The sequence below is a fragment of the Narcine bancroftii genome, chromosome 8, assembly GCF_036971445.1.
Source record: "Narcine bancroftii isolate sNarBan1 chromosome 8, sNarBan1.hap1, whole genome shotgun sequence".
In the NCBI taxonomy this organism is placed as follows: Eukaryota; Metazoa; Chordata; class Chondrichthyes; order Torpediniformes; family Narcinidae; genus Narcine; species Narcine bancroftii.
In genome coordinates this window covers 4,215,964-4,243,531 of record NC_091476.1, presented here as the reverse complement: position 1 = coordinate 4,243,531, position 27,568 = coordinate 4,215,964, and the positions used below count along the sequence as shown (strand labels likewise).

Here is a 27,568-nt window from a genome sequence, read left to right as displayed (position 1 = left end):
GTGAGAGGTACCCCTATGCAGTCACACCACTGCAGACAGATGGGATGGTGGAAGAGCTTACTTGTGATAATGTGGGATGACAACATTATTGCTACCCTTCAAGGACTTGCACCGGGATCGAGTGGTAGAACTCAACCGAGGGTCAGCTTAAGCACAGGACAGATGAACTACTTAAACTACTTACTGCAGATAGAGGAAAGCAAATCTCTAAGCCATCTCTAATAACTAGTCAGCTGTCAAGAACCGCTTCAGTAAGATAGGGCAACACCTTGACCAATGTTTGCAGCAAGTGCCAGACCTTGAAACACATTTTTTTCTCCCCACTGTTCTAGGATCTTGCAGAAGTGATTTATTCAGCTTTTTCTCTGGTGAATGGACATGAGAAATAACAACCAAAGATAAAACAAAGTTCAGAAAAACATTGCATTGTGGAATTTTCTACTTAATTTAGAGGGCACTGTCAGACTGCAATTACTGGACAGGCCTCTTTACAGGTAGCAACAGTAAAAATACTTTACACTATCCAAGTTCGTTCAGTAATCCAATATACTTGAGGGTTAAATTAATTATCTAATTATTAAACTCCTTTCAGAAGATTTATAGAATCATGGTGTCACTGATCATTTAACTCTAGATTTCCATTGGCATTTTGAAATTAATTCCTACTTCCCTGCTCTCATATACCTTCAAATTTGACCTCTTTTGAGAGTTACAGAGATTCTGTTTCTACCAACTTGTTGTTTTTCATGAAATGCATGACATGAAAACACACTGAATTTTTTTAAAAATCTGTTTCCTTTGTGGTTTTTTATTTTGTCAATTATCTGAAATCAATGCTCTCTGGTTACTTAGTTTCTTTAATGAACCTCGTGTCTCGCAATCTTCTCTCCTCTAGGGAACAACTCCAGTTCTCTCCATTCCTCAGCCCTGCCCATTTTCCAAAGGTGAATATCCTCAAATTCAAATTTATTGTCAGTCTACATACGTGATATCACAGGCAACCCTGAGATTCTTTTTCCTGCGGGGCAAGCAGAATTTCTACTTATTAGTAAGTGTAAACTGTACTCAAGAAGAAAGATACAAAAGAAGAAATATCAACCAAGAAAGAAATGTAAACTGCAATATTTTTTTAAATTATTCAGTGATAAATAATGTGCAAAGTAAGACTCCTTATAAAGGAGTCTCCAAACATAAGTTTTTTGTCTTTGAAACTTAGACAAAAGGCTTAAGGCAAAATATATATTCATTACATCTCAATAAAAAGCATTACTAGGTCAACTGACAAAACTTGATCATGAAAGTTTCCATCTGCTGGAAATGAAACAAGGTACAACAACTTGTGTCAATGGTACATGTAGCTTCCCACCTGAGGTAGTGTTTCAGTGCACTGGTGATTGTCTTCAGGTCCCACTCAATGTTCTGCAGGTCAACATCACCAGGATGGTTTGGATCTGCAGAGCCAACAAAAAAATCATTGCAAGGTTTCAGCCAACAAGGTCAGAGAACTAAACCCAGGGGAACTCTGCTGTATTACCACGACATTGCAGTTATCTGATTAGAGGAAGGTCAAGTAGGATTGGGAAATTTCAGTGTGCTATTTTCATGCAAGGGGTTTCTAATAAAGCTTAGAATGATCCAGAATGATCCAGTATCAGGGCTGCTTCCCAAATCCTGCAATCACCATCATGTAAAATTTCTACCACCTCTTTTCCAGGTTTGGTATTTGCTGTGAAGCTAATCAAGCCTTTCTGCCAACCACATCTACATCAATCTTCACACAGCCATCCACATTAATCCTGCATTTTTCCTTGCATCTCCATCAACTCTTCACTTCCCTCTATCCCCTCTTTCCTCACTGATTCTCTCACTGCACATTGACACTACAGTGGCAATTTACAATCGCCAATTCACCTACCAATCAGAATGTGGGCAGAAACTAGAGCAGCTGGGGGAAATGAAAACCCCGTGCAGACTGTGCTAGACATTAGGATTGAACCCAGATATCTAGATCTACTGCACTACTACATATTTATTACTTATGATTGGCCACCTTCTGCTCTAAGGGCTTCACCGAGTTACTACTTAACCATTTTAAATATTCCATGGGGTCCAGCATGGAGACAAGAAGCTAACCCATCAAGTCGTTGATTAATCTGTTGATCTTGCACAAGTTCAACAACTTCGAGATCAGCATATCAGTTGCATGAAAATGCACAATATAAACCAATAAAATCATAAGGTAAAGAGGAAAAAAACCATGAAGTTAGTGGCTATGTTGCATTTTGGTTTGACCTTTTGTTATTCTGTTACCACACATTATATGTTTAATTCACAGTATTAGGAGGGAGCAATATATAGTTTATAAGCTCGAGTGCAACGGTGAAAGCAGCAATCAAGCAAAAATTGTGATATCTTAATTAAGCTCTAATCATGTACTATTACAACTATACAGCCACAAATGCAAATGACCATCAGGCAACAAGACAAATCAGAACAAGGAAACTAAAAGAGCACACATTCAGGGGGAGTTTTGGCCACAACATAGACAACCTCCTCTGATTTGTACTTGCAAAGAAAATTCATACAATTTTTATTTTACAATTGATGCTCTGCAGTTGATAATGTTTATTAAATTATCTAACCCTTTTCTCTCGACAAACACTGACGAATCTGTTAGCTATTTCCAGGAATGTTTTTCTCTCTCTCTCTCTCTCTCTCACTCACTCACTCTCTGTCTGTCTGTCTCTCTCTGTCCTTATTAATATATTAACTAGACAGCTTCATCGATGTTGGAATCACCTTGACAACCCAGGTCTTACCCCATCAGAGATATTCTCTTTATCCTATCCATCCTTCCTCCATACTCCCTGTAAATACACAGAAGACTCCTAACCTACTGAGTGATTCCAGTGTTTTCTATGCTTCAGATTTCCATAGCCTACAACTTTTTCCCCATTGTTAATTACAACATAGTCTATTAAATCATTGAAAAAATTGTGTTTTATCTCATTAAATGCAAAAGTGATGACATCTAGCACACAATGCACAGTAAACCTACAGCAACTGTGATTGAAATTCCACAACAATCATTCCATGTGATGGCCTTATCCTCAATTGCCTTAGACAGGGAACTCTGGAGTGTCCACTCCACATCAGTCCTTCTATTTCCTATAGAACCCTCCATAATGTTTGGGACAAAGATACATTTTTTCTTTGATTTTCCCCTGTGCTCCACAGTTTTAAATTTATAACCAACAATTCACGTGATTAAAATGCATATTCCAGATTTTATTAAAGGGTATTTGTGTACATTTTGGTTTGACCTGTAGAAATTACAGCAGTTTTTATAACACAGTTCCCCCATTTTAGGGCACAATAATATTTGGGATATTTAGCTTCACAGGTATTGCGAGTACTCAGGTATGTTTAATTGCTTCATTGGTAGAAGAGAGCTGGGCTTGCTTCTAAGCTTTTGGAGTGTGTAGTTGCCATTTTTCAACAAGAGGACCAGAGTTGTACCAATGAAAGTTAACGAACCCATTATGAGGCAGAAAAATAAGAATACAACAGTAAGAGATGTTGCCTAAGCCTTAGGATTACCAAAATCAACTGTTTGGAACATCATTAAGAAGAAAGAGCGTATTGGTGAGTTCAGTAATCACAAAAGGGACTGGTATCCAAGGAAGACTCCACTACTGATGACAGAATAATTTTCATCATAATGAAGAAAAATTCCCAAACGCCCGTCCGACAGATTAGGAACACTCTTCAGGAGGCAGGTGTGAATGCGTCAATGACCACTGTCTGCAGAAGACTTCAGGAATAGAAATACAGAGGGTACAATGAAAAATTCAAATCACTAGCTCACCACAGAAAGGATGGCCAGATTACAGTTTGCCAAGAAGTATTTAAAAGAACCTGCAGAATTCTGGAAACATGTCTCGTGGACAGTTGAGACCAAGATTAACCCATATCAGAGGATACGTATGAGATCAAAGTCTGGAGGCATAAAGGAACTGCCAAGATCCAAAGCATGCCCGGGATGGGGTATTATGGACTTGCTATGTATGGCTGCCACATGTACTGGTGCATTTATCTTCATTAATGATGTGACTGCTGGGCAGTAGCAAAATGAGTTCTGTGGTAAACAGAAACATTATCTTCTCAAGTTCGAGCAAATATCTCTAAAATCTTTGGAAAGCGCTTCATCCAACAGTAAGGTAATGATCCCAAACATACTGCTAAAGCAAAAAAGTGAACTTTTCAAAGTTAAAAACTTAAATATTCTTAAATGGCTGTCAGATCTAAATCCAATTGAGCATATCTTCCATAGGCTGAGAAAAAAACTTAAGGGGACAAACCCCCAAAACAAGCAGGAGCTGAAGATGGCTGCAGTGGAGGCTGGCAGAGTAACATCAGAGGAGATACTCAGCACCTGGTGATGTCTGAATTACCAAGCAAGCAGTCATTGCAATCAAGGGATATGCAACAATGTACTAAACATGACCATTTTAATATAGATACCACTGCAATGACCCAAATATTATGGTGCCCTAATATATGAAGATGAATAAAAAGTGCTGTAATTTCTACACAGTCAAACCAAGGTACACACAATATCCTTTAATAAAATCTGGAGTATGCACTTTAATCACATGTGAATTGCTTGATTACAAATTTAAAACTGTGGGCAAATAAAGGGGAAAAAATGTGCCTTTGACCCAAACATTATGGAGGGCTCTATAAATCCAAAACCCTGCACCCTTCAGCAAAAAAAATGCACCCAAATGACTCATTCACTTAACATGCCTGAGCTGACTAACCAAGAATGATTGTCCGGTGGGAGGAGTCATGTGATGGAGTAGTGGCCGGTAGGAGAACACCAGCCCTCTCCAGAAAAGAAGAAAAAAAGCAAACCCCCAGTCACACAAATCACAACAAATAAAAAATAAAGATGTCGAGAAAATAGCACCTAAGAAAGAAAAACCAAAAACAATGGGAAGAAAAGAAGACACCGGAAGAGAAAGATGAAGGCCTTTCCTGCACGGAAAAGCAGGGATCTGCCGTGGAAAGAGGAGACCTCACCCCGAGGTTAGTGGAGACCCCGCAGGGTCGCAACCCACCGAATGCGGGACTTCAAAAATGGCTCACGCAGCCAAACAAAGGTGGACAACGGCGCATGCGCAAGGAATCATGCATGCGCAATGCGCACGACAAGGAGAACACCAACGGGAGGGGGGACCAGCTGTGGAGTAAAACTCCACAGCACGAACAGCTGAGAGATGCCCGACAGCAGGGCTCCCAGCTGGAAGATAAAGAAAGCAACGGGAAAGGGAGGGGTGAGAAAGAAAAAAGGAAGCAAGAGACACAACAGATAACCAACCCAGAAGAAGAGGACCAACATCAAGAAATCATGGAAAAAAAAATACCCAACAAACTGAGACAAGCAACTCAACAAGAAAGTCAAAAGAGACATGGGAGACACAAACCCAAGAGCAGACATAGAAGAAGAAGAAGAAGAAGAAGAAGAAGAAGAAGAAGAAGACCACCAAGCTCTGCACAGAGGAATAGGAGGTATTCTATGTACATAAATTTTAAAAATTTTCAAGAACAAACGAGACCATTAAAAGAATGGTTGACAATAGAATTTAGTGAAATGAAAAGAAAAATGAAAAATACAGAAGAAATAGTGAGTAGAATAGAGCTGGTCATAGCAGATGTAGGGAAAGGATTAGAAAATGTGGAAGAACGTGTAATGCCGGTAGAAATGGAAGTGAATGACTTAAAAAGAAAATTGGAAGAAAGTAATAAAAAAGTTAAAGAAACACAGGAGTTGTTAGCTCAGAAAATGGATATAATGGAAAACTATAGTAGGCGAAACAATATAAAGATAGTGGGCCTTAGGGAAGATGAAGAAGGCAAAGATATAAAAGAATGGATCCCCATGGTCCTGGGAATGCCAGAAATGCAGGAAGGAATGGAAATAGAAAGGACACACAGAACATTAGCCCCGAAACCACAGTCACAACAAAAACCAAGATCTGTTTTAGTAAAATTTCTGAGATACACAACAAGAGAAAATATATTGGAGAAGGCAATGAATAAAATTAGAGAAGACAAGACACCACTGGAATACAAAGGTCAAAAAAAATTTTCTACCCAGACACAAGTTTTGAGATTTTTGAGCTCTTCTTTAGAAGAGGAAGGAGTTTAACGCAGCAAAATCGATCCTATGGAAAAAAAGCTATAAATTTATGTTAAGATATCCAGTGGTGCTTAAAATAGTTATCCCGGAGCAGCAAAACAGACTGTTATCAGATCCAGAGAAAGCACGAGAATTTGCAGAATGTATGCAAGACAGAAAGAGAGATGAAGAGATGTAACAAGAACAAAGAACGACGACAAACTACATATAAAGATGTAAAAATAATGTATAAGTAACAACTAAAAGAAGGAAGAAAAGGGAAGTAAGGGAGAAGGGGGGGTGAAGAAAGAGAAGGGGTTAAAATAATAAATAAATAAAAAGAAAAAGAGTAGAAAAGAGGGGGAGCTTTGTTGTAATGTGAAGGTAAAAGTCTTTTCTGGAGTGGGTTGAGTGGGAGAAAATAACAGTCACTCCGAAATCAGTTGACACTTGCGAACGGGTTTGCAGTCCGAATGGAAAGGGGAGTTGTGGTTGCCCATCAAGGGACGAGGGGTGACTCAGAGAGGGGGGGGGACACTTGGGGTTAAGGGAATATTAGATGTGGGAATGGTTGAAATATTTTATGTTGTAGAAGTGTTGTCATACAGTGCATTCAAAAAAAGAAAACTGAGAAATGAAAATGGGGAAAAGGGAAAAGGTGGTGGTGAGGAAGCAGAAATGAGATGTAAACAGAGTATGAGATGGCCATGTTGAACTATATGACTGTAAATATTAATGGAATACATAACCAAATCAAGAGGAAGAGGCTATTAAATTTACTGGAAAAAGAAAAAAATAGATATAGCATTGGTGCAGGAAACGCATCTAACTAAAGTGGAACACAATAAATTAAGGAGAATTTGGGTAGGGCACGTAATGGCCAGCATCATATAGCCAGAGGTGTAGCTATATTAATCAAGAAAAATGTACCAATCAAATTAGAGGAGGAAATAATAGACCCAGCAGGGAGATATGTAATGATAAAATGTCAGATATATTCAGATCTCTGAAATTTGGCCAATATATATGAACCTAATGAAGAGGATCAAAAATTTATGCAAGATATTTTTTTTAAGATTGTAGATACGCAGGGGAAAATATTAATAGGAGGGGGCTTTAACCTTAATTTGGATTCAAAGATGGAGAAAACTGGACAAAAAACTAGAAGAAAGAATAAGGTAGCCAAATTTATGGTTAAATCAATGCAGGAAATGCAACTTTTGGATATATGGGGAAAACAGCACCCAAAGGAGAAGGAATACTCATATTATTCGAGTAGACATAAAACATACTAAAGGATTGACCTGTTCCTGTTGTCAGCCCATATCCAAGGGAGAGTTAGGAAAACGGAATATAAAGCTAGATTGTTATCTGATCACGCACCCCTGTTATTAGCAATAGAATTGGAGGACATCCCACCAAGAACATAGAGATGGAGATTAAACTCCATGCTACTTAGAATTTATTGAGCGCCAAATTAAAATGTACTTTGAAATAAATACAGAATCAGTGAAAGGCAAATTTATATTATGCGATGCAATGAAAGCCTTCAACAGAGGGCAGATAATAAGTTATGTAACTAAGATGAAAAAGGACTACAATCGGGAAATAGAACAGCTGGGAAGGGAAATAGTAAGTACAGAAAAAGAACTAGCAACAAAGAAAGATACAACAAAAAGAGAATTGGTGGACAAAAAAATAAAATACGAAACATTACAAACGTATAAAGTGGAGAAGAATATAATGAAAATAAAGCAGAAGTATTACGAGCTAGGAGAAAAAACACACAAAATAATAGCCTGGCAACTTAAAACAGAACAAGCTAAAAGAACTGTATTGGCATCAAGGAAAAATGACAAACAAATTACATATAATCCAATAGAGCTTAATGGGAACTTTAAGGAATTTTATGAACAATTATACCAAACTGAGAACGAAGGGAAAGAAGACAAAATAGATGAGTTTCTAGCTAAAACTGAACTACCAAAATTGCAAGGAGGAGCAAAGGAAATTGATAAAATTATTTAAATAGAGGAAATACAAGATATATTAAAAAAGCTACCGAACAATAAAACGCCAAGGGAGGACGGACTCCCAATATAATCCTATAAAACATTTAAAGAGTTACTAATTCCTCCTCTCCTGGAAGTAATGAACCAGATAAAAGAAACACAAAACTTGCCAGATTCATGTAAAACAGCAATAATTACAGTAATACCAAAGATGGGGAAAGATCCACGAACACCAGCATCGTATAGACCAATATCTCTACTTAACTCAGATTATAAGATAATAGCAAAACTATTAGCAAACAGATTGGGCGGCTGTGTACCAAAAATAGTAAAACTAGATCAAATTGGATTTATTAAGAAAAGACTAACAACGGACAATGTTTGTAAGTTCATTAACTTAATCCATGCAGTACAAGGAAATAAGTGCCAACAGTGGCTGTTGCTTTAGACGCAGAGAAAGCCTTTGATAGGGTAGAATGGAATTATTTATTCAAAGTATTACAGAAGTTCAACCTACCAGAGAAATATACTAATTGGATTAAAGCATTATATAAGGGTCCAATGGCAAAGGTGACAGTAAATGGATATATATCGAACCAATTTAAATTAAGCAGGTCAACTAGGCAGGGATGTCCACTAACTCCCTCACTGTTCGCTTTAGCGATAGAACCACTGGCAGAACTGATAAGAACAGAAAATAAAAGAGAGTGAATACAAAATCAATCTATTTGCAGATGACATCATAGTATACTTAACAGAACCAGAAATATCAATAAAAGAATTACATAAGAAATTAAAGGAATATGGAGAAATATCGGGGTACAAGATCAATGCAAATAAAAATGAAGTGATGCCAATGAATAATGCGGATTTCACAAAATTTAAAAAAGGATCACCATTTAAATGGCAAATACCAGCAATCTGATACCTAGGTATTAGACTAGATAATAATCTAGGCCATCTATACAAATTAAATTATCAGCCATTAATGAAGAAACTACAAGATGACTTAGAACATTGAAAAGATTTACCACTAACACTGATAGGAAGGGTAAATTGCATTAAAATGAATATCTTCCCAAGGATACAATACCTATTTCAATCGTTACCAATTCCCTGAACAGAAAAATTCTTCAATGAGCTAAAGAAAATAATAAGGAAATTCTTATGGAAAGGGGGAAAACCGAGGATAGCGCTAGATAAATTAACAGGATGGTACAAACAAGGTGGTTTACAGCTACCAAACTTTAAGAATTATTATAGAGCAGCACAATTAAGATATCTATCAGATTTTTATCAAAAAAGGGAAAAACCAGATTGGACCAGGATAGAGCTAGATAAAATAGGGGATAAGGTACCAGAACATATACTTTATAAGTGGGATGAAAAACTGGTGCAATATAGAAGTTCACCAGTACTGCACCATATGCTCAACATTTGGAAGAAGATTCACGGAGAAAGGAAAAAAACAAATTACCAATGACCAAAATTACTATTGACACAAAATCAACTAATCCCTTTCACAATAGATAACCTTTCCTTTAGAGAATGGGAGAGAAAAGGGATCAAAAGAATAGAAAATTGTTTTTTGGGAAATAATTTATTATCATTCGAACAAATGATGTACAAATATGGAATAATTCATGGTACAATGTTTGCATACCACCAACTAAAAACCTACTTAAAGGAAAAATTGGGAAGAAGACTGAGGTTACCAGAAGGAAGCAGCTTTGAATATGTGATTGCAGACACAATGATAATTAAAAGATTTATAACAAATATGTACATCAAGCTGCAAGAGAAAGAAAATGATGAAATAAGATGTAAACCCAAACAAAAGTAGAAACAAGATCTTAACATAAAGATAAAAAATGAAATATAGGAAAGGCTATGCTCCGGAACTATAAGAAATACAATAAACATGAGGTTACACATGATACAATATAATTGGTTACACAGGCTATATATCACACCCCAAAAGTTAAATAAATGGGATCCAACATTATCAGACAGATGTTTTCGCTGAAAGAAGGAAACGGGAACAACAGGTATGTGAGAAAGTGGAAAAGTTTTGGGAAGATCTAAATCAGATATTAAATTATATCACAAAAAGCAACATACCAAAAAATCCAGAGATCTTTCTTCTAAGTAATATAAGAAGTAAAGAATTAGGCCTCAAACTGGATGAAGCACAAAAAAGATTTATTATGATTGCCTTAGCGATAGCAAAAATATGTATAATGTCAACTTGGAAATCAGAAGAGAGCCTGAGAATACAGCAATGGTACATAGAAATGAATAAATGTATTCCATTGGAAAAAATAACATATAATTTAAAAAATAAAGTCACAGAATTCAAACAAATTTGGGAACCGTACATGGAACACAACAGAGAGGGCCTACTGAGGACCTCCACCCCCTAAAATGATAGAATGAGAAGACGAAATGAACTGACCCAGTGTGTAAAAGTAGATGACACAATTTTCTTATTTATTTTCATTGTGTGATGACATTGTTTAATGGATTTGTTGTATCGTATATGTTTGGAGGTGGGTGGGAAGGAGGGAGGGAAAGATGGGGGGAAAAAAAGGGAGAAAATGACACTGTGTATATTCAAGAGGGAAATGTTTGTGTGTATTTTGATTAATATGGCTCATCGTGTGAAAAATTAAAAAAAATTTAAAAAAAACAAGGATTGTCCCACCCTAACCTTTCTCCAACCTCCATTAATTTAACAAATTTGATGCATTGTGTTCTTCCAATTCTTGCCTCTGGAAGGCATCCTATTTTAAATCATGCCACCACTGCTGACCATATATTCAACTGCTGAGTGCTAAGCTCTGGACGTTGTGGTGAATCTCTGCTAAGTTGCCTGTCTCCCCTCTGGCGAGCCTTGCTGTACTAACATTGGCTGGGCATTATCTTTACCGTTAAGGACACTCCCCTTGGGTATAACTGTGTATGCACATTAGGGTCTTTCGTTATTGTACCATATGTTTCTGCTAATAACTGCCATGAATATTGTTTGACCGCATCATCTTTGTCTACTTCATCAACTAGCACTTCAGACGTCCTTTCCTTAACGTCACACACTCGAGAACTATCAGTACATTTCCGCTGCCCCCCCCCACCGGCCGTTAGTCCCTCCCCCGACCCCTCTCCTCTCCTCTACGATAGCGACCCCTCTCGCAGATTGTGGCATCTCCCTCCCCATGACATCGACCTCTCTCCCCATGGCAGCAATTTCACTCCCCCGATTGTGGCCCCCCTCGCGGCAGCTAGAAAGGGACTACAGCCGGATTCAAAACCGGATTGCTGGCGCTATAACAATGTGGTTATACCTAATCCTACCCCAAAAGTAGGGCTTGTCCAGCATTTGAACCCAGGACTTCTCACACCCCAAGGGAGAACCATATCCCGAGACCAACAAGCCTATGTAATGTATCACACAATCCAATTTTTCAACTTTAGGCTTACTTGTGATTTGGATGAAATTGTCAAATACAAAAAATAATGGAATAAAGCAAATCAAATTAAAACTGGTTTTAATCCCTCCCCAAGGCCATTCTACAAAAACTGGAAACAGTTAAGGACATCAATTGCCTCAGGCATCCACAGACTGCTTAAAGTAGAAAAAGTGAAACCCTTGTAATTCTTTGGAACCTGGCAAAGAGAAGAAACAGGAAATTATGCTCTTGTTTTTGCACAAACCATTGCCCACTATTGTTTATTTGAAGAAAGTGGTGAGGGAGCTGGGGCCAACGGAAAGGCAACATTTCTGACAAGCTGCTCTCCACAGCCTTCCTTCCATCATGTGTGAATGCCTAGGAGTGGGAATCCAACCCAACTCAGAGGTAAAAGTGACATCCATTGAATCAACAGCTGACACAAATTGATATAACACCATTTTGAGGCCCTTGATGCTCACAAATGCACCACTGCTGTCATTTCGTGGGTGTGGACCACTGTGGCACTGCCTGTATTTATCCCTCACCCATATTTAGGTGGTAGTTAACATAGTCACAGGTGGCTTTGTTATTCCAGGCCGGAAATCAAACGTAGGTCTAGACCAGGTGAAGTTGGCGGATTTCCTGAAAAGTATTAATGAACTAGATGGGCTTTGATGATAAACTTAGTTTCCTGATCATCATGTTCATTTTTTTATCCAAATGTATTTACTAATATAATTTGCAAAATCACTTGATGGGGTTTGAACTCTAACCTGTGAATTACTAATCCAGTGACATAATCACCATCGTACTGTGTAAATGTAGCAGATACCTATCACAGAACATGAAATAAAACAAAAAGAAAAAAGTTCACGTTTTTGTAGACATAACAATAAACAGAAGCTTGAACTTTGAACATCAGAAGAGGAAGTGCTCACAACTTTCCCATTACCAGTGCTCTCACCAAAATACTGAGTGAGTAGTTTCTGTACTTGAAAACTGCTACCAACAGTTCTGTAAACACCTTCTGTCGTGATCCCTGCAAAATAAATCAAAATTCACAATTTCATTCAAACATGACTTAACATTGCTTAAATTCCCAAGAATGGTTTTATTGACATAAGTGAAAAGGAAGCTTGTTCCTTTAACCAACCCCACCTTCGGCTTTCAACGTGGAGGGGATGTGGTAGGATAGGTTTATTGAACTGAATTGCTTATTGTTACCTGTGCCAAGATACAGTGAAAAACTTTGTTTTTCATACTATCCAGGCAAGTCAACCCATCCTGAAGTTAACTATCTTTAACTATCTATAGTTAGTGCAGAATATATTACAGTAAAAATGTTCTGTTAACAGTGCAAGGGCAACTATAATTTTACTAATGAGAGGTTCATTCAGTTGTCTACCCAGTGAAATGGCCTGAGCTACATTCACAACTCCCTGCAATTTTTTGTAGTCTTGGGGAGAGCAGTTCCTGCAAAAGCTAGGATGCACCTGGACAAGATATGTTCTATTGTGCATCTACCAAATATGGAGAATAAACAAGACCATCCTACTGGTTGGTCTGCTACAATCATGACCATTGAGGTGCAATCCATTGCCAGCATTCACCTCACCCACAGTGCATGAAAGAGTAGTACTTGGGTGGTTGAGGGTGGACTGCAGAAACAGAGTTAAGTACAGGCCAAGATTTGGGTGCAGCTTACATTTGTGGCTGTATACTGTACCTGGGACATTGTGCAAATGTGGCCCTTGGTTTCCACTGATACAACACTAAACTGGAAGCAAAATAATAGATTTAATTGATAATGGGAAGAAAACCTCCTACCTTTGGATTCAACAGCATTAATGCATCTCCTCACAAACTTCAAGCCAAGCTCACTCAATTGCACTGAAAGAAAAATGTGAATCAAGTGAAGATTCATTAATATCCTCTTCATTCAGGCTTAAAAGGTCATTTCAAAATGCTGAAAGTAAACAAGATCAAACACCTACTTTCCTCTGGTTTTGCATTTGGAGTGATATAGATCTGAAATTCAAAGCAAAGAAATTAGTTAAGTCTGGGCAATAATGAAATTCTTAGTTCAATATATTTCCATTCATCAACTTTCTCTCTCTTCTCAAAAGATAAAAATGAAAACATCAAGGATTGCATTAAGCACTTATGAACAGTTCTACCAATGTCAGTGGATCTGAATGTTGAACACAGAATGTATTGCTGCTTAATACATTGACCATGTCAGCATGGTCAAAATGTCAAACCCACACACACACTCAAGTTCAAATTTATTATCTTCTGATTGTACAAGTACAACCCAACAGAACACCATTCTCTGGTCCTCGGTGCAAAAGCACACACACAGACTTAACACACATACCAAAAAACAGTACAGGTGTTCTTCAACTTTTGATGGGGTTACATTCCACACCCTAATTCCACATTGTAATCCAAAAAAATCATAAGTTGAAAAAGAATACAGCATCTATCAATTTTTATAATTAAATTTTGGAATACCTTTATTCCTCACTGAAAAAGCCATTAATGTACACAGCTGACAACACACTGGGCATGAAGAATATTTGAAACATTGAATGAAAATTAATTGCTGGATGATGAGGAGACACACATGGGCATTTAGCAAACGTGATAGGTTGTTTACAGTCCACTCATTCTCGTGATCGCTACAGAGACTACGAGCATGGTTGAGTCAGCATTGTGAGAGAGTACACTGTACAATACTCTCACACGAAGCTACCATCATCCAGCATCATGAGAGAGTAGTACACTGCATATCGCAAGCATGGGAACAGATCGGAATTCGAAATTGAAAGTATGGATTCGAATCATCGTAACTTCAAAAAATTGTAAGTCAGACTATTGTAAGAGGTACGTGTGTGTGTGTGTATATGTATACACGTATATGAGTTGTTCATTCAGTCATGCAGTTGTCTCACTCTCCATGGGAAGAAGTGGTTTCTCAACCTGGTGGTTCTGGCTCTGATATTCCTGAATCTCCTTCCCCATGTGAGTAGCTGAAAGATGGTGCGTGTGGGGTGATAGGGGTCCTCAATGATTTTACGATCACATCCAAGGACAAACCTCTACCACTAGATCTGTGCCTGAACTCTCAAATGTCAGCATGGTCAGATTAGTTACACAAATGAACAACCTTAAACCTAGGCTTGCTACAGAGTTAAAAACTAGATGACAGTTATTTGCATCAGAACGGATGCATTCTTGAAAATACAACAATGGTATATAGAAATGAATAAATGTATTCCATTAGAAAAAATAACATATAGTTTAAGAAATAATATTGAAATATTCGAACAAGTATGGGAGCCTTACATTAAATACAATAGCGAAAACCTACCGGGGACAAACATTACCTAAGTTGATGGAAGGAGAAGAAAAGAAAAGAATGGACTCAGTAGAATTTCTGGTGTATTTTTGTTGAATGACAACATTGTCTAACTGAATTAATGCAACCTAGATTGTATACCTAAAATGGATGAGAGGGGGGGGGGGGGGTGGGGGGGTGGCTTGGGAGGAGGGAGGGGGGAGGGAGAAAAAGTCACTGTAAATGTGTGGAAAAGAAAAAGTGTATATCATGGCTATTGTGATTTATGGTGTGAAAAATAAAAAATTTAAAAAAAAAAAAAGAACGGATGCATTCATCTGCAGATTTATTCAAACTTTCTCTCTCCACTTAGCATACTTGCTAGATATTTTCTTCACCTCTGACCTGCATTTCACAGCTTTGACATGCTTTTATTTCATATTCCAACCTCCTTCATCACAAATATGTCAAGGACATCACGGTTGATGCAGCAGTTAGCGCAACACCTTTACAGCGCCAGCGTTTGGGCCGGACTGGGATTCAAATCCCGCGCTGTCTCTAAGGAGTTTACATATTCTCCCTGTATCTGTGTGGGTTTTGTCCAGGGGCTCTGGTTTCCTCCCACCCTTCAAAAACATGCCAGGGTGTAGGTTAAAGGGATGAAATATAGGTGGCAAGAACTCGTAGGGCCAAATCTGTCTGTTACAATGCTGTATGTCTCATTTTAAAAAAATTTAAGTAATTTCTAAAAATTAATTTAATGGAGGCACATGTCAAGATAGGAAAGACAGCCTAGAGGGAAAACCTTGCTTAACAAACCTATTGGAATTCTCTGAAGAAGTGACAAACAGGCTGGATAAGGGAGATGCAGTGGATGTTCTGTATTTGTGTTTTCAAACAGCTTTTGACAAGATGCCACACATGAAGCTATTTAACAAGATTAGGGCACATGGTACAACAGGAAATGTACTAGCATGGATAGAGCATAGGCTGATCGGCAGGAAATGGAAAGTCACAATACAGGGATCATATTCTGGTTGGCTGCCAGTTGCTAGTGGTGTTCCACAGGGGTGGATATTGGGCTACCTCTTTTCATATTGTGTATTAATTATTTAGATCAGTGGTTCTCAACCTTTTTCTTTCCACTCACATCCCACTTTAAGTAATCCCTATGCCATCAGTGCTCTGTGATTTGTAAGGATTTGCTTAAGGTGGGATGTAGATGGGAAGGGAAGGTTGAGAATCACTGCTCTAGACCCAATTGTTACTGAAATACTTTGGTTGAGAAAAATTGTCATTGGCCCATTTCCTTTGGAGTTATGAAACTGTGCAGTTAACGAGTCAATTAGGGACAATTAAAACAGTGGTTTTCAAACTTTTTCTTTCCATCCACATCCCACCTTAAGCAATCCCTTACTAATCACAGAGAACCTATGGTATCGGGATTATTTAAAGAAGTATGTGAGTGGAAAAAGGTTGAGAACCACTGATTTGGATTATGGAATAAATGGCTATGTGGCCAAACTTGCAGATGATACTAAGGTAGGTGGAGGAGCAGATAGAGTGGAGGAAACAGCGAGGCTGCAGATGGTCCTAGACAGATTAGGAGAATGGGCAGTAAAGTGGCAAATGAAATACAATGTCAGAAATTGTACTTTTCACTTTGGTAAAATAAGTAAATGGGCAGACTATTTTCTAAATGGGAAGAAAATTGAAAATATCCAGAAGCAAAGGAGCCTGGGAGTCCTCGTGCAGAACAGCCTGAAGGTAAACTTGCAAGTTGAGACTGTGGTGAAGAAGGCAAATGTGATGCTGCCATTCATTTCAAGAGGGAATAGAATACAGGAGCAGGGATGTGATGTTGAGGCTTTAAGGTGAGACCTCACTTGGAGAATTGTGAGCAGTTTGGGGCTCCTCATTTAAGAAAGGATGTGTGGGAGAAGGTTCAGAGGAGGTTCACAAGGATGACTCCAGGAATGGCCTCTAGTCAGAATTTAGGAGAATGAGGGGTGATCTCATTGAGACATTATGAATGATGAAAGGCATGAACAAAGCAGATGTAGAAAGGTTGTTTCCCACGGTGGGAGAGTCTAGAACAAGAGACCATAACTTCAGGATTGAAGGGTGTCTGCTTAGAACTGAGATGCAGAAGAATTGCTTCAGCCAGAAGGTGGTAAATCTGTGGAATGTGTCATCACAGGCACTTGTGGAGGCCAAGTCATTGGGTGTATTTAAGGAAGAGATTGACAGGTTCGTGATTAGCCAGGGCATCAAAGGTTATGAGGAGAATTCTGGGCAGTGGGGCTGAGTGGGGAAATGGATCAGCTCATGATTTAATAGCAGGACAGACATGATGGGCTGAGTGGCCTATATTATAACTTATATTATTATACAAGATTATGAGAAGTATAGATAGACAGGGTTGGGGGGTGGGGGCGGGGGGGTGGTGGATGATGGCCAGTACCTTTTTCTCCAGAGAAACAACAGCAAATATCAGAGAACATTTGTTTAAAGTGAAAAGAGGAAAGTTTAGGGGGGACATCAAAGTTAGTTTTCTCCCCCTCCCCCACAGAGAGTGATGGAAGCCTGGAATGCAATGATGGCAGTTGCTGCTACAATTGGGGCATTTAAAAGACTCTTAGATAGACACATGGGTGTAAGAAAAATAGAAGGTTCTGGTTGCGGTATAGGAAAAGGTTATGGAGTACATTTATATGGGCCAGCACAGCATTATGAACCAAAGGGCCTGTTCTGTGTTGCAATGTTCGATGCATTACTTTTTTTTCCAAACTTTATTTTAAAAATAGTGAATAAAAAAAATAACATTCAGTATAGAAATAATCAAGAAAAGATTTTACAATAACACCCCTCCCACCCTTACAGCCAACTCCCTTAAGGGGAGCAAAGAAAAAAATAGATTATATACATAAAAAGAAAATATTATGAATATTAATAACATTTCAAAGTATATCTAAATGCATATATTTCAAATACAGAGACCACTTACTAACAAAAGAATAATTATCATGTAAATTATAAGTAATTTTTTCCATGACAATACATACTTTCAATTCATTGTGCCAACGTGATATATTAATCTCAGTATCATCTTTCCAAGTACTAGCAACACATTTATGCGCTACTGATAAAACCAAATGTACAAAAGCAATTTGAATTTTGTCCAATGCCATTCCCCTTAATGAATACAAATTTCCCAACAAAAAAATCGTTGGATCTAATGTTAATATAAAATTATATAAATTTTCCAAAACAACTTTGATTCCTTGCCAAAATGATTGAACTTTAACGCAAGTCCAAACGGCATGTAGAAAAGTTTCAATCACATCTAAAACAAGAATCCAAATTACTAAACCCATATTTTTTTTAAGCTTTTCTGGGGTCAAATATAATTGATGTAAAAAATTTTAATTAACCATTCCATATCTTACATTAGTCAATTTAATTACATTGTCCTGACACATATTCACCCAATCATCTTCAGGAAAAAAATACTAAATCACTCTCCCATTTAAGTTTAGATTTCTCCCAATCTGACTTATCCATACTATCTTGTAACAAATTATACATAACTGAAACATAACCCTTTTTTGGTATAGAGGAAATCAAAGATTCAAATCTCGACAAAATACGTAAAATCATCTCTCTACCATAATTATCTTTTATCAAAACTCTAAGTTGATAATATGCAAACAAAGAATTTACAGGTATATGAAATATTTCTCTCAATTGATTAAAAGAAAGAAATTGCCCCTCTACAAAACAATTTTGTATTGTCTTTATACCTTCAGAATCCCAAATCTTTAAATGATTATTAAACATTGAAAAAAGGAATAAGCTGATTATTATACAATGGAGCTAAAATTGATAATTTATCTTTCGACCTTAACACCCTACTTTTTTAATCCAAATCTTTAACAAATGTTTCAATATCAACACATCATATTGCTGTAACAAAATCAAATTCCAACGAAATATAAATTCATGCATCTCAACCCTAGAAATACATGTCATCTCCACTTTAGCCCAGCTCGGAGGCTGATCTAAATCCATCAATCTACTAACAAACTTCAACTGGGCCACTTCATAATAGTTTTGAAAATGTGGTCATTATAATCCGTCCAATGCATACTTCCATGTAAGTCTATGTAACGCCACTAGAGCTAATTTACCTTTCCATAAAAACTCTTGCACCGCTTTAATCAAATCTTGAAAAAAGCCCTTAGAAAGTAAACAGGAATTGACTGAAATAAATATTGAATTCGAGGAAAAATATTCATTATAATACAATTAACCCGACAAATCAAAGTTAATGGAAGATCTTTCCACTTAATTAAATCTGCTTTAATCCGTCTTAATATAGGTACATAATTTAATTGATATAATGATTGATAATTAGTATCCATAAACACACCTAAATATTTAATTTCACTTGTCCACCTTAATTTTGTAATAGTTTTAAATTCAGAATAACCTCCCACTCCAACTGGTAAAATTTCACTTTTATCCCAATGTGATAGTACAAATTCTATCACCAATGTCTATATGTACACATGTACAGATGGTAGTGTAGGATGACTGTGATTGGCTGAGAGTGTAGCCACACCTATTGGCAGGTCTTAAAGGATTGCTCCAAGCCAGACCAAGTCATTCTGCACTGGTCGACCTACTTGTGATATGCTCCGGTCTTTTAGTTAATAAAAGCCTTGGTTTGGATCAACAAGTCTTTGGTTCTTTTAACGCGCACTACACCCAATTAACTTTATATCCCGATAATTCCCATATTTCAACAAACACTCTTGCAATTGTTTCAACGACTGTTCCAGTTCTGTCAAGTATACCAACACGTCATCTGCAAATAAATTAATTTTATATTCTTCATTGTTAACCCTCATCCCTCTAATTTCTTCATTTTGTCTAATAGCCTGAGCTAACGGTTCAATAACCAACGCAAATAAGGCTGGTGACACTGGGCAGACCTGTCGAGTTGAACGAGTCAATTTAAATGATGAAGAAATCTCACCATCTGTCACCACCCTAGCAATCGGGTTCTTATATAAAGCCTTAACCCAACCAATAAAAAAAGGACCGAATTTAAATTTCTCTAACACTTTAAATAAAAAATCCCACTCAACCCTATCAAAAGCTTTTATCTGCATCTAATGCAACCACCATAGGATGGTTAGGATGCTTTCGATATGCGTTGACCAAAGTAATTAATCAAAATATATGGTCTGATGCATTTCTATTCTTAATAAAACCTGTTTGATCAATATGTACCAATTTGGGTAAATATTTAGCAAGTCTATTAGCTAATACTTTCACTATAATTTTATAATCTACAATTAATAAAGAAATAGGTCTATATGAAGACACTTTTAATCAATTTCTATCTTTTTTTTGGAATGACAGTTATTAAAGCACTTGAACATGATTCTGGTAACTTCTGATCTTCAGTAACTTGATTCAACTCTTCTCCAAATACATTAGAGAAATCATCATAAAAAAGTTTATAAAATTCCAAAGGGAATCCATCATCCCCTGGGGATTTTCCATTAGGCATTTCCTGAATAGCTTCCTTAATTTCAAAATCCGTAAATGGAGATTCCAATTCCTGAACATCATTTCCATCTAATTCCGGTAACTTAATTTAGATAAGTAAGAGTCAATAGAACCGTTATCCTGTTTCCCCTCAGAAGTATATAATTTCGGTTTCTGTTTGTGTGCCGGCAAAATAGGCCTCGGAATGTCATCCCACCTACAATGGATGATCATCCTCAACTGCTCCAGCTTCCTCATCAAACGGAACAAGCAAACATACAGTATGGAGCCATAAAACTTGAAGGCCAGAAATTCCTTCCATTACAATGGCCTCATTCACCGTAAAACTGTGGGTGTAGAGCCAGCAGCTTATGGCAAAAGAGTGGTTATAGTCCTCAAAAAGTGAGCAGGTCAAAGGAAACCAGCGACGTGCTATGAAAGGATCACCATCAATAAGAATGGTCGTGCTACCCTGAACAGTCTGCGTCACATCATCAGTAAGAACAACTATCGGAAGAATCTCCGCATGCCTGCACTCCATCATGCCAGCGCTATCCTGAAGAGCCAGAAACCCCTTGTGGTCAAAGGGAAGCACACCAGGGCGACCAAGAATGCATGAACTTGTAAAGACGTGTGTATACAGTTCGTGGCAATAAAGGATACCTGAGTGGCTAAAAAAAAGTATATAATTTCAAATAAAATGAATAAAATTGGTCATTAATTTCCTGAGTAACTTTTGAATTCTTCTTAACAGCATTAATAGTCCGAGATGTCTGTTCAGCTTTCAATTGCCAAGCAAATACCTTATGAGCTCTTTCCTCCAACTCATAATAACGTTGTTTAGAGCAATCAATTAAGTGCTCAAACTGATAAGTTTGTAAAGTATTATAACATAGTTCGATGCATAACTGATCATGAAGTGATTATCACAGCAACCCTGACATTGGCAGTTCCAGATGAAATGAGGGTGGGAGGGGGATAGATAAATGTTGGCCATGAGACAACTGTCCCCATTTATCTTCAAATAGTGGCTCAGGGTCTTTCCACATAGCATCCCTCTCAGGGCCCCCATTCAAAAGCTTGCATCTACAACAGAACGACACTCCCCTAGAATGTCCAGAATCAGAATGGCATTGTTGCAACGACTACCACTATCAATATATAGGAGGATTAGGTCAGCAATCTGAAGTTGTTCCATAGTTAAATTTGGAGAAAGGAAAGAATTTTAGATAAATTCTTGCCTTAAATGGGCTGTAGGCAGAACAGAATAGTTTTCTAGTCTTGTAAAAAAAGTCCCTGAAAGGGTGTGTGAAAACTTTTAGCAAAGCTTTTACAGTTCTTCCATAAGCATCACTATCCAGGAGCCAAAGAATTTCTTGGGCTCACCATCTGCAGAGGGCTCCTTCTGTGTAGCCCAGTGTAACTACACAATAATCTTACTTTGAGAGAAGAATGAAATGTACAAAGTTCCAGTCGCCAACATTCCACATTTGACACACATTCTTGAAATAAATCATTCTGCTGTAACCAATACACTCGCCTGCTTTCTCTGGATATTTATTGGAAATAAATCCAGATGTGATACATGTTTCCAGAGCATCCAAGAGGCTTTCCAGGATGGTGTTACGAGACCTACTTTAGGATATTTAATGGAGTGTTAATATTGGATTTTTGAACAGGCATTTTTATTAAGTGGGTTTGGCTCACACAGATACAAGGGTTCAGCAGGGCACTACACAAGCTTGGGATTTGGATTGGGATTTTAATTTAGGGCAGTGAGGGGACACGATGACTACAACTCACTCTCTTGCCTTTATCACACTCTCTAGCTATGCCATAGTGAATGCGTCTAACCCTTCCCAAGTGTAACTCAATACCTCTCCCGTTAATATTGAACTACGCGGTCTTCAAAATTCCAATTTTAACTCACGAGTCACTGAACAACATTTCTATCTGGCTACACCTCCCCAATGTAAATCTTCCCAGTAATCTATCACTCCAACTACTTGGTTTGTCTCATCTCCTTTCAACCTCATCATTCAATTTTCAGGGTTCAACAACAAAAAAGAATTAACAGAAAGATATCAGCAAATTCTTTCACTCAATCAGTATTGGGAGTTACAGTAGCAGAAAACCAGGCAATTTTGCTTAACTATTCCACATTCCATACAAATCTCCTCCACGTCTTTTCACGTCTGAATCAATCCTTTCTCGTTCATATGCTGGCCGACCTCCCTTCTACTTTTCTATGCCATCTGTTACAGTGAATTCTGCCTTGTCATCACCTTTGACAAGGTCTTTGATCCTCTAAATTCCATTCGGCGACTTGGTGATCAAATTATAACAATAGCCTATAGTGACCGGGAAACATTTCTTCCCATCCAAACATTTCACATTTGTGAAGATCTCTATCAGTCTTCTGTGGCCAAGAGAACAAGCTTTCCTGAAATGCATTCTATCGTACTTTTGGCAACATTTTTGCAATCACCTCTGCACCTTTGTGGGAGCCACAATATCCTTTTATATCTGTAAGAAATGGGTGAGGTACTTTTAGTCTTTCTTTTCAATTCTATGCCCCCAGAAATAAATTGGTATTTTGTTTTTTTTTTTAAAAAGTGACTTTTCACTTTTATTCACCAGGAGGGGAATCCACTTGCAACTTTTAGTGATGAGTACTTTTCCACTCAGAGATTGCTTTGTTGTTTTACCCAAGGTCTTCAAATTAAGGGAAATGCACAAAAGTGCTGGAGAAACTCAGCAGGTCACACAGCATTGATTGGGAGTAAAGGGGAACCAACATTCCAGACTCAACCCTTCATCAGAAATCAGGAAAACCAGGCTGATGCCTGAATAAAAGGTGGGGTGAGGAGGGAGGGCAGGGCAGAGGAAGGCAAGAGGGAGGAGCAGAGGCCAACAGTAAGAGGACAATTCCTCTGGATGCTGTGTGACCTACTGAGTTTCTTGTGTATTGCACTTGACTCCAGCATCTGCAGACTTTCCTGTTTAACTTCAAACACAGGGACTTGGCTATCTTTTCCACTTTGCATTTTTTCTGTGCTGAACTACATCTACCAATTATTTGTCCATTCCGAAAGTTTACGACACACGACACACAGCACAGAAACAGGCCTTTACGTCCAATATGTCCACACCAAACATGATGCCCAAATTAAACTGAAACTCTGTTGCTTGTACGTGATCATCAATCACTCAGTCAATCAGCAACAAACATCAAGGACCCTCCCCACCCAGCACACGCTCTGTTCTCGCTGCTACCATCAGGAAAGAGGTCTCGGTGCCACAAGACTCACCACACCAGGTTTAGGAACAGCTGCTCCCCCTCCACCATCAGACTCCTCAACCACAAACTCAATCAGGGGCTCATTTAAGGACTCTTTGCTCATTATTTATCATTGAATATTTATTTTCTGTATTGCTCAGTTGTTTGCATTTCTTTCTTGTTTACATCTCTCTTTTGTGTCCACATCTTTTCTGGAGTACAGTTTTTTTGCATTACCCATAAAGAAAAATTCTGCCTGGCCCACAGAAGAGTCTCAGGCTTGTATGTAAAGAGAAGTAAAACACGAAAGTCTGCAGACACGATGGTTGATAAAAACACGACGCTGGAAAAAGTCAGCAGGTCAAACAATGTCCTTTATAGAGCAAAGATAAAGATTCAGAACCAACGATTTGGGCTTGAGCCCCTCATCAAGGTCTGGTCAAGCGGAATTGTGAGGTAAAATATGTATTCTGACCCTAAATGTGAATTTTGACATATTTCCAGACATATTCCGGCATCTATCCAGAAGCCTCTGAAACACTGCTATGTCTGCTTCCAGCACAATTTATGGGAATCCATTTTAGGCACCTACCCTATGTTAAAAATAACTGCCCACATATTTCCTTGAAACTCTTCCAACCCACCCCACAACCTAATTACATGGCATTTTACCCTAAGAAAAAGATTCTGACTGTCCATCCATTCAAAATATTATGAACCTATTAAGTCTTCAGTCCTCTGGTGAGAAAAAAGATTGTCCACCTTTTCCCCATAACTCATTCCTTTGAATCCAGACAGCATTCTAGAAAATATCTTCTGTACCCTTTCCAAAATCTTCACATCTTTCCTGCAATGGGGCAATCAGAAATGCACACATCTCTCCAAGTGTGGCCTGGCCAAAGTTTTCTATAGCTGCAGCAAGTATTTCAACCAACCAAGCATGCCATTCACGGTCTTTACCACCTTATCTATCTGCATGGCCGCTGTAGGCCTGATCCCTCATATCCCTCCACACATCAATGCTTTTTAGAGTCTTCTCATTAACTGTATGCTTTCCCCTTACAAGTACAACACCTCACATTTGTTCAGATTTAACTCTTTCTGTCAACCTTTTGTCTTCTATAAGTTGGAGCAGATAAAGTGAATGTGGTGGTTTGCCCATACATGGTTCAGCAGGATGACCTACACTCAGATGCTTTCCCTGAAGCCATAGAAACTTACTACAGCATCAGGAACAAGTATCATTGGTTCCAAGTCAATGAATACATTTAAGAAGGAGATAGGTTTCTTGATACAAAAGGCATCAGGAGTATTGAACATGGTAAATGGCATTGAAAGCAGAAAGAGCTGAATAGGATTCTCCTCATTCTAATTCCTGTTTCTAATGGACAATTAGGTTCACTTTAATCTTTCTCAGAGAGAGGGAGAACCACAGGATCAAGTTTCACTGATTTCACATTGTGTCCAAAGTTATATTTGATGGACTTTAACAGAGCATTACATTGAACAGGATGCTGAAGGATCTTGCTCTAACCAATGCATTCTGACTGCAATCTCCACCCCTAGAATGTTTCCCTTGAGGAGGATGCCACTCCAGTAGTAAGATTCCATCAAGTTAAGCCTCAAAATAACCAACATGTTGAGAAAGTTATTTTGTCACCTGCCACCAACTGAGTTGTTGGGAATAACAAGAGTTGAATCTTCTCTGGGTGACAAAAGCATTTGGAGTTTCATCAGATCTTTTCACAGTTATAAAAAGTTCTGCTATTGAGATACATGCTATTTGCTGGACACACATAACTGCTGTAGATCAGTGGTTCTCAGCCTTTTTCTTCCCACTCACATCCCACTTTAAGTAATCCCAATGCCATCGGTGCTCTGTGGTTAGTAAGGGATTGCTTAAGGTGGGATGTGAGTGGGAAGGGAAGGTTAAGAATCACTGCTCTAGACCCAATTGTTACTGAAATATTTTGCTTGAGAAAAGTTGTCATTGGCCCATTTCCTTTGGATTTATGAAACCCTGCACATAACGAGTCAATTAAGGACGATTAAAACAGTGGTTTCAAACTTTTTCCTTCCACTCACATATCACCCTTACTAATCTCAGAGCACCTATGGCATAGGGAATACTTAAAGAGGTGTGTGAGTGGAAAGAAAAAGGTTGAGAACCACTGCTGTAGATCATCTCTCTGAGTTATAGAGCCATACAGCAGGGAACAGGCCCTTCAGCCAATTCATCCATGCTGATTAGTGTTGCATTCTGGGCGAGTGCTATTCACCTGCATTTGGCCCATATCCCTCCAAACCCTTCCTATCCATCTAGCTGTTCAAATGTCTTTTGAATGTTGAAGTTTATATTACTTCTATAATATGTTCTAGATACAGAACACCCTGCAAGTGAAAAAGTTGCCCCTCAGGTCTCTCTTAAATCTCTCCCTTCTCACTTTGAACCTATGCCCTCGAATCATCTATCCTGGGAAAAAGACTGACCTTTCACTTGAACCATGCCTACATATACCTCACTTACCCCTCAGACCACTTCTTTTCCTATGGTCTTCCAGTCAGAGTGGCACAATGGAGATGGTGAACCTCCATGGATTACAGAAGAAGTTACATTCCACAAAGGCAATCCGAGACCATTTGGGAAGGCTGTACAATCACTACATTGGAAGTTGAGCATGACATTATTGAATTGCCAAATTACCTTACTCACAGATCATCAGTATGGCATGCATATTGGCCTCTTTGTACATCACGCTCAGGAAAAGTGTCAATCATCAAATGCTGACAGAGTTCCCAACTCCCATGACCTCACACAAAAGGTCAAACTTCAGTTAATTGGCTCCACATTAATTCTGAAAAAGCACGGATTGTGATTGCAACAGAAGGTGTCAGCTCCATTTTTGTAGGTCTGTTTGTGGCTGGAATATACTACATTCCATGATGACTTGAGCATGCAGACCAAATTAATGTAAAAACAAACATAGTACAATAAAGTACTCACAGGTTCTTTGCCATCCATTGCTTCAATCCATAACCTCCTGTTGGCTTCTGATAATGCTTGCAATGTTACAGGGCCTTGTCTGTGAAAGGGAGACTTGTTTAGAATTTACAGTGGAAGGAGAAAGAAACCATTTATGCAGCCTATTTCAGAACCTCAAGCGTCTGCTTTGCCCCATTTAAACACTTAAAGTGCTGTGACTGTGAAATGGAGGAGATAAGGAGACTGCCAATTCATGCAAAGCAAGTTCCCAATCGGAGAAAAATGGTGAGTTGATTTTAAACAGGAAAACTGATTCAGTGTCCTTGGGAGAGCCTGTCTGCAAATAGATCTCTGGATCCTGGGTCTCACCTTAACACCTCATCTGAAAGACAGCACTTGTGACAGTGTGCAGAACTCCCTATGGACTCCAGAGGAAAAATCAGCCCATGACCATGAAGCCTTGGTTGAAACACCTGATGCTGCCTGAACAAAGAATGCCAAGCTGTTTGATTGGGATTTCAGCCGTATCAAAAACAATCACACAGTGAAGGGGGAAAACTAATTGCCCAATTCTCATCAGTTACAGTTCAGAGTTGGGGTCTCAGGCCAGATGAGTCCATTAGAAGACAAATAGAAGGTTCCCTTCTCATGCAGAGAAACAGCCCCAGACTGAAGGTGAACACGGGGCAGGAAGGAATCAAGTCTCAGAGAACAGGAGGCACGTCAGAAGGTGGTGTCCCTTTAACACTCCAGCACCTTTG

The 27,568-nt window shown here is 38.4% G+C and overlaps 1 protein-coding gene and 1 pseudogene across 14 annotated transcripts in view; one reads left to right on the top strand and one right to left on the bottom strand.

Annotated features, from left to right (window-relative positions):
* The window catches only part of ophn1 (oligophrenin 1), a 190,567-nt gene that overhangs the window by 71,612 nt on the left and 91,387 nt on the right, over positions 1-27,568 (bottom strand). For 10 of the 14 annotated variants that reach the window (XR_011342792.1, XR_011342790.1, XR_011342791.1 and 7 more), the window contains exons 11-16: positions 26,829-26,907; positions 13,640-13,673; positions 13,473-13,535; positions 12,598-12,684; positions 1,367-1,451; positions 986-1,018 (exon numbers count right to left, since the gene is read on the bottom strand). Coding sequence is in view for 9 of the 14 variants with exons in the window: in XM_069892713.1 (XP_069748814.1) it covers positions 986-1,018; positions 1,367-1,451; positions 12,598-12,684; positions 13,473-13,535; positions 13,640-13,673; positions 26,829-26,907 (381 nt within the window). In the remaining 5 variants the exon portion in view is untranslated. The remainder of the gene's footprint in view (positions 1-985; positions 1,019-1,366; positions 1,452-12,597; positions 12,685-13,472; positions 13,536-13,639; positions 13,674-26,828; positions 26,908-27,568) is intronic. The other 4 variants (XM_069892712.1, XM_069892714.1, XM_069892715.1 and 1 more) reach the window with 4 other exon arrangements.
* On the top strand, positions 20,750-21,225 carry LOC138740288 (large ribosomal subunit protein eL28 pseudogene; annotated as a pseudogene).